The sequence below is a fragment of the Brachycentrus maculatus genome, unplaced genomic scaffold (assembly GCF_059751285.1).
Source record: "Brachycentrus maculatus isolate JH-2025_06_01 unplaced genomic scaffold, ASM5975128v1 h1tg000605l, whole genome shotgun sequence".
Classification (NCBI taxonomy): domain Eukaryota; kingdom Metazoa; phylum Arthropoda; class Insecta; order Trichoptera; family Brachycentridae; genus Brachycentrus; species Brachycentrus maculatus.
In genome coordinates, this window is record NW_028281344.1 from 320,772 (window position 1) to 333,718 (window position 12,947).

Below are 12,947 nucleotides of genomic sequence, written 5' to 3' on the forward strand. Positions count from 1 at the left end.
TGTTTTAGAAAAATACACCCATTCCATAGGCATTGTAATCTAAAAACCAAATTTGTTTATTTTGAAACATTTGGATTATGTCCTTTATGGGCGAAACCACGATCATAATTTTTATAAATCATTATTGGTGTATTGATTCGTTTTACAATGATTAAAGAAAACACTTGTTTTATACCACTTGAGTTTTATTAAAGATTACATGTTTCAGAAGGTAAACTTCCATAATTCAGGGCTGTATAATAACTAAAATATAAAATTGTTCTATAAATAAGGAGATGGTGAAAGTTAGGGGGAGGGGTAAATATGTAGTCTTTAATAAAACTCAAGTGGTATAAAACAAGGGTTTTCTTTAATCATTGTAACATGTCTTACCACAAAGTTAATGCCGAAACAATAAATAAAATATTGATTCATTTTATTGATGATATTATGCCCATGTAGTGTAAAGGAACTTTAAAATTGATGATAATATTGACATCATAGAAATATTCACATGATATTCATATGACAGTTATAGAAATATTCTCTAACCCTTTAGATGCGACAAATAATTTTTAAAATTTCTACGAAAAATGTCAATAATAGGTACATGAATATTATATATTATATGCAAGTGATAAAAAATTAATTGTTTGATTAGTACCTACGAGTGTGCTGTTGTGATTCTGAGAAATACTTTGCCTTTCGAGGGTTGGAGATACATGTGAAATCTCTTCCTACTCTTCTTCTCGTCTGCTGTCCCAGCCACCCCAGTTCGCTCAAGTGAAGCCTCTCCAGTGTGTCGTACAATAATTCCTCCAGGACAATTACAAAGATAGACAGCTGTCCCGCCCGCCGCCCCTTGCCCCCGTCCCACGATACACCCCTGCACGTGGTTTCTTCTAGCAGCACCCTTAAACTGTATTAAGACTGCAGTGGCGTAGTCGATATTCGATCAATTCCCCGAAACCGTTTTTTTTTTTTAAATAAAAACATTTTAATTTTTAATAATTAAAAACTTGGCTTCTTGTCCGTCTTATCACTCTTCATTACTCAGGGTTATGACCCTTGTGGAAGAAATGACTCTTCTCCAGTTATCCCTTGACTGCGCTGCACGTAGCGCTTCAACCACCGAGGTGCCTACTGCTGCCTTAACTTGATCGGTCATTGGCCGAAGTCAAAGTTAAAACACTTGTATTAGACAAGTAGTTGAGTTTTGTTTCACACAACTGGTTTTTGCGATCATGTGATGTCGATGAAAACATCTGCAGTTTTCGAAACTACTCGTGTGAAATAAAACTCAATTCGTTTTCTGATATAAGTGTTTAATTTTTAATAATCAACATGTCATTCCACAAAGTTAATGCCATGAAAAATGTTATATACTATGTACAAAAACGATAAGTTGTGATGGATCTAGGAAGAAGATAAAGGATTAAGATTTGATCTATTTATGATACATAACTTTATGTTATTTACGCATCAATCTTGTAAATCATTTTTTTTTATTATTTATGATAGTTTTAGTAGATCGTCCAACGGCCGCCTCTCCGCGTCTTGGGGGGGAGTCAGCAAGAGTGGAACAAACTAGGGCAGACGATGCAAGACGCCAGTAGCGAGAAGGAAAAACCTATTCGTTCATTTCATCTCTAATTGATAATTTAGCCACGATCTTTAATCCCGAAATTCGCTCGTAAAATAATACAATTAATTCTCTGCGGGCCCTCGCCGAATTCGGGAATTTGGGGGCCTCCCCCGACCCCCATCACGCCACCCCCCGACATATTTGGAAAGAAAGACGGGGACTTATTCGTGTTTATCTTTGAATTTTACTTATTGCTTATTCCTTCGGCTTTATACGCGAATGAATTCGAAATTATTGCCGGGCCGTCTCTGTTTGTGACGTTCGAATTAAGCGAAAACAATACGCCATTTATTGAAATTGTATCCGTTTTTTAATTATTTTTTATTTCCCTACGCTATTTTGCTGACACGTAATTCTACAATAGTCTTTTAGTATTGATTTTCTTGGTCATACCTAATTATGCAAAGGATACTTCATGGAAAAGGGATTTTTTCTACATTTAAATATTTGATTGACTCCCTTCAATATTATTTTTTGAAATTCTTATCAAAGATTCATCTTTGATTAATCTTTGATAAGTATTAGGAAAGTATTTGGAAAGACTCGAAAAGTCGAAAGAAATATAAACTAATATGAATTTCGTATCGTGTAACTGAAATCCATTATAAATTATACGTACCTAAGATTGTTTTTTTTTCAGTGGGGTTAACTTTGTGATTACTCTTCTAGTGATTACGAACTAATAAGCATCCCCGTCAGTTGGGCCTCATCTGTAGATTTTGAGATCTTCTTCCATTCAATAAGGCGATATTGCCTTTGTCATAAATTGGGGAGGCACACACCCCGATTCGGCGAACGGTTTCAGCCCGTATTAAAATCGGGAAGCATTCCGCGGGGCGGGCCGGATATTCGACCATAAAATTAATTGAATACGTCTTACTTCCTTTAAAATTAAACCGACTCGCATTGCCTGAGATTTGTACCGAGTTTATAATACAGAAGACATTCCGCCTTTTCTTCCTTAGATTATTTTACGATACAATGAGTATTGAGCGTGCAATAAATTAAATTAAATCAAAGCCGGATGGAATTGTACAGATTTGTGTGTTTTTGTGCCCCCCTCGGGCCCGAATCCGCGCAGATAATGTTTCTTTGACGTGTTGTGTAATTGGAATTTGAGATTATTGCTAGAGTTTGGTTATGGCTACAGATTCCCGTTGCGAATTCGGATTTCTAAGGGATTTTTCTCGTTCGCCTGCCAACCATCTGATCCGGACTATTCTATACATATACATATATGTGTGTACGGCTAACTTACTACTAATAAACTTCTTAGCAACTCGAGGAAACGACTGCTAGACACATTTATTTACAACACTACTAGCGAGATCGTTGAACTGACGAATAACATTAATTGAAGGGCATTTTCTATGTTGAATTCCTTGATTTGGTCGGACGCGTAGTCATGATATCTTCATATCTTCAATCAATCTATATTATTCCTCTCTAACTAATTTATATAACTATTCTTGTTACGGCGAGACCTTTAAAAATGGCGGTAATTAATTAATTTTTGTTTGAAATTGAAGTGAAATCGAATGACATATCTGAAAATGAAAAATTACCAAAGTCTTGTAGGGGATTTTCAACCAAACATTAATTTAACAATATGTACATATTTTTTGTACTTATCACTAACTAATTCTGATTCAAAATTTTCAGACTAAAATTTGGATTAGTCGAGTTTAATAGCACTTCATAATTCTTATTTGAAGATTTATCGTATTCTTCCTTTACTGAAATTTTTAACGTATTCCCACTTTTGAAATATAAAATAAAATATGTTCATACCCACAGAACCCTTGCTTTATGGCGTTTTATTTGTTTTTGGAATAGTGTTTTTTTTTATGTTAGTAACAAATAAATATTTTAAAATATAAAAATTACAAAAATTTTGCTTAGTAAATTGTTACGTACTTTAAGTTTTTTGTTTGTTTATCAAGTGTTTTATTCAACGCAAACTTTAGTTAATTAAATTTATTTGTTCCAGGTAATTTTCCACCATTCCAGTACTCAAAATACCCCCGTAGACGTGGACAAAGTGAGGGAAGTCTACAACAAAACGGTATGTCACCAAAAAGTAAACATTTATAACTCACAACTAACAAACTTTTAAATACCACCATCTAGAAAATTTCAGTCGATTCGTAATATGCATAGAATATTTTTATCGGCTTAATCATCTTAGTTTTTATCTTATTTCCATTGCGCCTTTGATTTATGGCACCCTGGTAGAGTCATACACAAATATTCAAGAGTGCAAACAAAGAAATGATATCAATTATGAAATTAATTGCTATAAACGCTTTGTCACAAATTTCATAGCCTAGTGTCGCCAGTCGGTCACGCATTCCTTAATTAATCTTTTAAACAAAGATTGATAATGAAAATAGCACTACATATATGTACGAATTGCATCAAAAATTTTAAAATACGTATTTAACATTTAGGCTACATTCTGTAGTACTTATATTATTTTTCAAAGCTAAATCATAGCAAAGCTCTGAACAAAATCATCTTAAAAAACACTTGTATCTTTTCCAGATCAAAAAACTATTTTTAAAATTTCATTAATTGATTTGCCAGTGTGGTAAAATCTATCCATTATAATGTAAGTTTTACTTAGTAAACACCACTTTTCTTAAACCACTATTAATTCACTATTTTTAAAATGTTGAACATGAATTTTTCTCGTTATCTTTGTGACACCCTGTATAATCTGTGTGCAAACTGGGATTTAAGTGTGTTTAATGTGGGTGTCTGCTCCGCGTACATTTGTGTGGAGTGAACACTAATAATGTATCTAAGTACAATAAATCGTTTGTCATACCATCGAGATACTGGCAAACTCGACGACTGTGATAAGGTGATCAAACAATCCGGTATTATGGCCCTAATAAATTAATAAAAATCAGTCGCCTTCGGGTAATAAATAAAGGAACTGGGTGCTTAGAAAAAACACAACCTTATTTTTTTACGTTTTTTTTTTACATTTTACATTTTTTTACATTTCTTGGTGGAACTGCAATTTATAAACTAAAATAAAAACAGTAGTTTTTTCCACATAAATTTTATGTATTTTTTTCATATTGCCTTTTTCTCTGCATTTCATTTTACCCAAATGTGATAAGAGCTAGCTTAACTAGTTTAATATTTTAAATTCTAATTACGTCAGTAAAATTTAATCAATTTATGTGTATTTTGTAAAAATTAGGCAGTTTAATACAATATATTTTTTTGAAATTGTATTCTGATTATTAATCGAAGCAAGTATGTCACAAATTGCAGACAAACATACTAGTCACAATCATACGAGTAAATAAATTTTGATTACAGCAGTTTATGGTTCGAGTCCATATTTGATTTTTCTCTAGAAAATAATAAAATTTTGAATTTTAATTTTAATTGGTAAATGCCGCTATTTCTTTAAATCTATTTTTACACGTGTTTCTAAGCATTAAGCATCATTTTTAAAAATTATTAGGTGTTTAATAATGATGTTGAATGCTTCGAAACAATTGTCACAATAGATTTCAAGAAATAGTTGTATTTACACAGTATGTAAAAATTAAAATCAAAAATGCATAATAATAATAATAATAAAACCCTTATCCGCACCCCAATGGTGCATAGGGCACTGTGTCATATTAACGCAGTGTTATCTTAATCGTTTACACATGAAGGAAAGGTGATCAGCCCTCCGCTTCAGGTACCAGTCCATGGTAATATTGAATAAATATTACAGTGAAAAAATCACTTATATTTATTTTACCCCCCTTGGGAATCGAACCCGGGACCTCCAGAACGGTAGCCGAGCGTGCTGACCATTACACTACGAAGGCGGAGGGCATGCTTGTTTTGCATGAGTGTGTTTAATATAAAAAATGCATAGGTGAGATAAACAGCTGACTCAATTAATGAATGAAAAAACATGGTTAAAAAAATGATGCAGTATATTCTGTGTACAATTATGAACTTTAACACGAAAAATGTAAATAAAATATGATGTTAAAACTTTTTCTTTAAATATGTAATTTCAAATTTATCTTTGAATAAAATTTAATGAAACGTTTACTAATTTTGGGCAGCCCAGTGACGCAAAGGCTCAATAAAAATCACTTTCAAAGATTTTCACTTAAGGACCAATTAATAATTAAGGCTATCACGAAATTTCATTCATAAAAATCACTATCAAGGAACCAATAAAATTTGAAAACCATCGTTTAAATTGTCGTTCTATTTCATAAGGAAAGAATACGATTGCCCTAATAAATTAATATTGTCGTTATAAAGAATATGGATTCGTCTGGCGCCTAAAGCAGAGCCTTATCAATGCCTCTGATAACGCCTTAATATCTTGAAAACATAAAACCCATCACCTTTATTGCCGCTATCAATAAAGACTGATTTCCTTTAGTTTTATTTACAAATCTTAAGAACAAGGCTGTTTGACAGTTGTGCTGGAAGCTTTACAAATTCAAAAATAAAATCTGACAGCTGTCAAAAATTTTATTTGAAATGTGTTCCATTCTTATTTCAAATTATCATTTAAGAGGTGATTCACAGAACGAGGAAGTCAATTTTTACATCCGTATATGTGCGGTAAGATCTGTTTTAAAATTTTAAATTGTTTAACCTTTAATTGTGATTCTTAGAACGCAATTAGTGTTTCTTTTTTATTGTAGTGAAATAATTCATATCGACAAAAACACACAAGGCTAAAAATTAAAAACAAAAGTTTTTTTTTAGTTTGTATCATTCGCCAATCAAAGAACAGTAATTAATCTAGACATACAATGAATAATTTACTTGAATTACAATTGAACGAATTAATCTAAAATAATGCATTTCAAACTTTTTTTCATTTATTTATCTATATATATATATATATATATATATATATATATATATATATATATATATATATATATATATATTTATATATACATATATATATATATATATATATATATATATATATATATATATATATATATATACATATATATATATATATATATATATATATATATATATATATATATATATATATATATATATATATATATGTAATAAAATAACTAGGTACCTACCTATACATTTTATTAAGTACTTACAAAAAGTACCTACATAAAACAGTTCTACCACCAGATGCCGCATGCGTCGCTCAGAATAAAACAAAAGACTTCCGATAATATTATTAACTGTCAGAATCAGATAGGTAGATAGATAGATAGATAGATATAAAATTATTATAAAGATAAATTAAGAATAAACTTTAATTACAAAGCAACACATTGTTTATTTTATTATTATACACCCACTTTACATATTATTTACACCGAATTTACAAAAGAAAAATATTACCACGTTATATATATATAAATGAAAATGTTCGTACTGTTCAAAATCTGTTATTCACCGATCGCTTTGATTTTTTTAAAATTACCTGACTTAAGTGACTTTGAAATCTAGCTACGCCTTATGCAACACCGCTTCTCACGGCCCTACATAGACTTCAACTTTATAAGATTTATAGGCTTTACCTACCCTAGGTGGCAATGGCAGTGCCATCTGTTGAGCGTTACTGATACTGAGCATTGCTCATGGCGAACAGCGTGCTTCATAACTACTGCTGTCACTTAGCAAAGATTTTAAATATTTTTATTGCTCACGAGCATTGTAAAATGAAACACGTTAGAGATATACTTATGCTGTCAATTTTATTTTCTTTCCATTTATCTAAACCGAGCCACAGAAACGAGTGACTGGATACAGCTAGTATTATATTAAAATTTTCAACTTAAATTCCTTAATTTATATTTTAAAATGTTTTTTTTTGCGATCAAAGTGTTACGCAAAATGGCGTCTTGATTTTTTCCCACGCGTTGACCGTTCTATCATTATTCTCAATACTCAATGTGTAATTTTCTTGTTCTCTAATAGAGTGAGCGAATGCTTGATATTACGAGTTATTGACGTATATTCGTGTTATTGTTTCGATCTTAGTATCCGCATGTAGTAATTTATCGAGTATACATAATTTCATGGAAGGAAAAACCCAGTTATCAATATATCCATGGGAAAATAGAGAAAAAATACATTGGTAAAATATGGTATTACCAAATCTGTTTTTTTGCGCAATGATTCACATATTTTGTGATAAATATGTTTTAAATAGATACCTAACTATATTTCACTGTATTGTAATTAACAATTTTTACATCTCAACATAGATGAAGAAGAATATGGAAGTCTAGGTATTTACCGAGCATATGATCTGTCATAAGTCAAACCTATATTAAGATGTCAAAAAATGTTAAAATAACTCGTTTATAAAGACGTAAATTGAAGAGCTCATGATGAAAGAAATTACTGTAATATGGGAAAGGAATTGGAGGAGGAATACTAGGTATAAAAAGAAGGATAGATGTATTATACTAGCTTGTGCGAAAATTCTAGTAAATGTTATTGTACATAACATGAAAACGTGTGTAAGGTTAAATTTTTCAAATTTACATTGTAATTTTGAATGTGTCAAAATCCTTGTTCACAAATCTTGGTTTCACCACTAAGGAATTATTTTTACATTTTGACACCTTTGGTTAACCAGCCTATGACAGGTCAGAAAAACTGTAAATACCCAGACTTCCATATTCTTCTTCATCTATGTTGAGATATCAAAATCATAAATTTTTGCTAGAAAATAAGTTCAACGTTTCAATGATATCTAATTTATATGAATTACATTTAAATTTGACTCATTCAAAGTACGGTGTTCATTTTTCAGTATATTAAACAAAATAAAAATAATTTCAAAAAACGGCACAGCCCTCATTGTGTCCGCACCAACGGGTCGGCTAACAGGTTGAAGCCAATCTCGTTATTAAGTCTAATGTATTTATGGCACACAATTGCTTTTATGAAAAATCACTTAGAGATGTTCCAACAAAGGAAGGAATCAAACGGAACCGATACGCCTTGTGATCATGAACTTCAATTTTTCATCTTTTTACTCGATTTGAATGTGCCGACGTCGATTCGAGCATCGATATGCGAACGGAAAAAACAACATAAAAAAAACGTAACACGGATATTATAATATATTATACGAAGATAAAAAATAATTAGTTTTTTATGTTTATGTGTAATAATTATCTCAACTGAAGATCGCGCTAGGAGGGTCCTATGCGTCTGGCAAACGTGTGTGTGCAAGTTACATATGGGGTACATATCGGTAGTGTGAAGGCAAAGGTGTATATCTGTCTCAGACCAAATTTTACAGGAGAGCAAAAACAAACTTGTGAAATTACATATCGTAATAAAACTAAATACATTCTGATATAATGATCTATTACTCAATAAATAATCATATAGAGTTTCTGAAACACAAAGCGCCTTAAACATGTTCTTACATACATTGAACATCCTTAATATTTATCTAAAATTTTATTATTTTTAAATTATTTTCTACAGCAGCAAAGCGGTCAACTAATTTCGGGCTGTGGTTAGAGTCGCGGACTCTTAAGTCAGAGTTTCTCGGTTCGAACCCACTCTACCACAATATGATACCTATTTCTAATAATGAGACGCTTAGGCTCACAGAAATAGTATGAAATTGAAATATTTGTGTAAATTATAAAAAAAAAAAACACTTATATTTCTCTTTAAATAAAAAATAAATAACAAAATATCGTAAATGCCCAGACTTCCATATTCTTCTTCATCTTTGATGAGATGTCAAAAAATAATATGAAAATAACTCCTGTAATTGGAGATAATCCAGATTTTGTGAACAAGTATTTGGACACACTCAAAATGTTGTAAATATATAATTCACTGAATCATTGTATTACGCCGAATTCAAAACGTGGGAGAAAAACGCAGTAAATGCACGATGTGTATAATAAAAAACGTCGAATAGGTTCACACTACATAAAACTTTAGGTACGTAATAATCATACTTTAAGAACGCATACACTTCTCAGTACTTTGAGATGTAAATTATTTCTAGAACCACGCCCATCCTCTTGTTGCGCGCATTAATTGGAGTCTATTAACGCAAGAGAAATAAAAGCTTACGCGTGTTTGGAGAATGGAAGATAACAGCAAACATTATCCTACTAGAGACAAAACAGCTGTCATAATTAAATGGTAATTTTAGACTTAATATATGCGCGTTTTTCATAGTTTACAAAATACCGCAATTATTTTTGCATGCCTCAGGAAAATTTCTAATTAAAGTTAAATTGTATGGTAATATGCTGGGGCGTTCATTCTACAATATATAAGCTAAAAAGATGTGCCTATCCTTACTTACCCGCGTGACATATCGCTCACTCCTTTCAAGAACGTCATAAATAAAAAATCGTCAATTTTCAGTTGTGCATGTTTTCGGAATGCCCAAAAAATGAACTATATTCCAGCAAAATAGGCATATTTTTAACTTAATATCAACCCGTTTCAGGGCAGAAAGTGTTGTTTTTGCATTTTAAAGAAAAGGTATTGTTTAATTATTTTTTTAAATATACTAAATTTTTTCAAAGGGAGAAAAAACCTTCAGGTTTTACCTAAAAAGATCTGTTGGACTGTAAAAAGTTCATTAAGTGGCTTGATATTTATTTTTTAAACATTGTGCTATATTTTTAAACTTAAAAACGTTCTCCTGAAAAATCAAGTTTTTTTATTTATGACGTTCTTGAAAGGAGTGAGCGATATCAAAACCTACCATAACTTACTAGATACTAAGTAGTATCTAGCTTACCTTACTCTACTTATCTCTACTGCCTACCCTAGTAAGTAGTACCCAGCTTAACTTTCTACCTACCTCTACTGTATATCCATATTAATTATCTGTGTACGACACTTGTAATATGGTATCTTCATTATAACAGGAATGCTATATTGATACTTTTTTTTAAATACTTTTTTTAATACCACATTTTGTACTTATTTTTTTAAAATGCTATCAACAATTTGTTGTATTAATTACCCATACTACTGCCTTTCTTTTCTTGAATGAATAAATCCCATAGATGTCGGTTGAATACTAAATGGATAGTGATTTAAATATAAAAATAAACATTACAATATTCTAAATTGTATTTTATTGTTAAAAATAAAACAACAAAAAATTGTGACAATTGTTTCACTTTGTTATGGCATTAACAGAAGTTTGATAATACTACAACAAGGCGAAAAAATTGTCACAATTTTTATTTTTATGTATTTTTAATAATAAAATACAATTTAGTTGACTCTAAAAATCAGTGTTTGATTTTAATATTTAATACATAAATTAAAATGATTTTTTTCAAATTATAAATGCAAATCTGTAGATAACTCATAGAAGTTTATTGTAAGTAAGCTTTGATTTGTATATTTTCTTTTATACAACGCTTCTTTATCTCTGTCGCGATGACTTATGTTTATGTCGTGTACTCTTTTGTGGTGTTGTAGCCATTTGATCTGCAGTACAACTGCATACTGCATAATTTTCCACACTCCTTTCAGCGATCGGTATAAGTCAGGGGGTGATTCAAACCACCCTTGTGAGTAAATAGTGTCTCCCCTTTGATTCGTGCCCGCCTTGACTTTGTCTGGACGCTTCCTCCCCCCCCCCCGACCCACCCCTAGAAGCCCCACCCCCTCGCGGTAATACCCCACCCCGAAGGACATGGACCTACACCCTTAAATGTAGCTATTATTGTACTGCACCGTGAAATGCGATATTGAGAACGATTTAGGCTTTTATACTAATAAGATCTAATATCTACGGAAAACGGAAATACCTTCGTACATTTTTGGCGTATTATTGAATAAAGTTTGATATAAATTGAAAGTGATTTTTATACGATCATTTTGTGGGATATGCTTGATAACTATTTAGTATTCTTTTTTGACATCTCAATAAATATGAAGAAGAATATGGAAGTCTTTTACTCCCAAATGTCCATTTTCCTCTTCATCTATGTTAAGATGACAAAAAATAATAAAAAATAAATAAATCCTAATTGGAAATAATCCAAGTTTAGTTGACAACATTTTGAGTTTACAAGTTAAAACATTTTTTTTTCTAAAGTTTCTACTACTACTATTACTACCATCACGCCGTTTGACTGCAGGGCTAGGCAGAGAGGACGAAACGCCACACTCTTTTGTCCTGACGCACACTCCTAGCTTACTTCACATCCATAATTCGACCTCCAAAGACAATCAATCCTGCAAATTTTCTAATTGGTTTTGTGACGGGTTGTGGTCCAGTGGTTAGTGTCGCGGACTTCTTAGTCAGAGTTTCTCGGTTCGAACCTACTCTACCACAATTTGAAACCTATTTCTAATAATGAGCCGCTTAGGCTCACAGAAATAGTATGAAATATAAAAAAAATTAATTATAAAAAAAACACAAATCCTCGGCCAACGAAATTTTTATGACTTACCTGAAAATAACATTGAATTCATATATAATTATTATAATAAAATAAACATTTTTTAATTCTGCATAATAATCCTTACATTTGTAATACAAAATTAGTCTAACGTCTTCAATCTATACTAGTTAAATTTAACGATGTGAATGGAATATGAACTTTATATGAAAATGAAATTATTTTATACCTTTCATCCATTCCACCGAGATGGATATTTTCGACTCATTGAGTATTATAAGCGAAGGCATACGCTCGCACGAAATAATTCATTAAGGCCATATAAATAGCATTCTTCCCTTATATTGATTATGCCTAATCGCATTAATTTCGTCTATCAATATTGTGAAATTTCAGTCCTAAAATTATAGGACCTAAACTTTCACCTGAAAATGCCCTTTCAGGCAACCCTTTGCTTATTACACCTGTGTTTTATACAAATATTTAAAAAGTTTTAAAAATTATATTTAAAAAAAATGTATCAATCTTTTTATTAAGAAAACCAATTATAATTATTTTAATCGTAAATTTTTATTCATTAAAAAACTTGAATCAATACAAATATTATAGTTTTGAATCCATACATGTATGTTTTTTAATGAAATCTACGTAATTTATCATGACATTCTTATTTTTTTGCACATTTGCTGCACTTTCTATAAAAACCCCAGGTGTCACAGTAAATCTATATAAGCTATAATAATGCAGTACCTAAATCGTTAGTGGTATGAAAAATTAATGATTTCACCGTGGAATACCAACAGTAACGCGTCAAAGCGAAAATAAATAAAAATTGCTCCTCTTTTCGTAAGTGGTGTGAAATATCAATGATTTCATCAAAGGGAAACCAACAGAAACATGGTAAAACTAAAATAAATAAATATTGGTCCTTTTTT

General features: G+C 31.1%; 1 protein-coding gene across 4 annotated transcripts in view; it reads left to right on the plus strand.

The window, feature by feature from the left end:
• The window catches only part of ct (homeobox protein, cut), a 227,335-nt gene that overhangs the window by 151,738 nt on the left and 62,650 nt on the right, over positions 1-12,947 (plus strand). For 3 of the 4 annotated variants that reach the window (XM_088273802.1, XM_088273803.1, XM_088273806.1), the window contains exon 4: positions 3,615-3,689. The exons of the other annotated variant lie outside the window; for it this stretch is intronic. In XM_088273802.1, the coding sequence (XP_088129928.1) occupies positions 3,615-3,689 (75 nt within the window). The remainder of the gene's footprint in view (positions 1-3,614; positions 3,690-12,947) is intronic. 4 annotated transcript variants of the gene reach the window in all.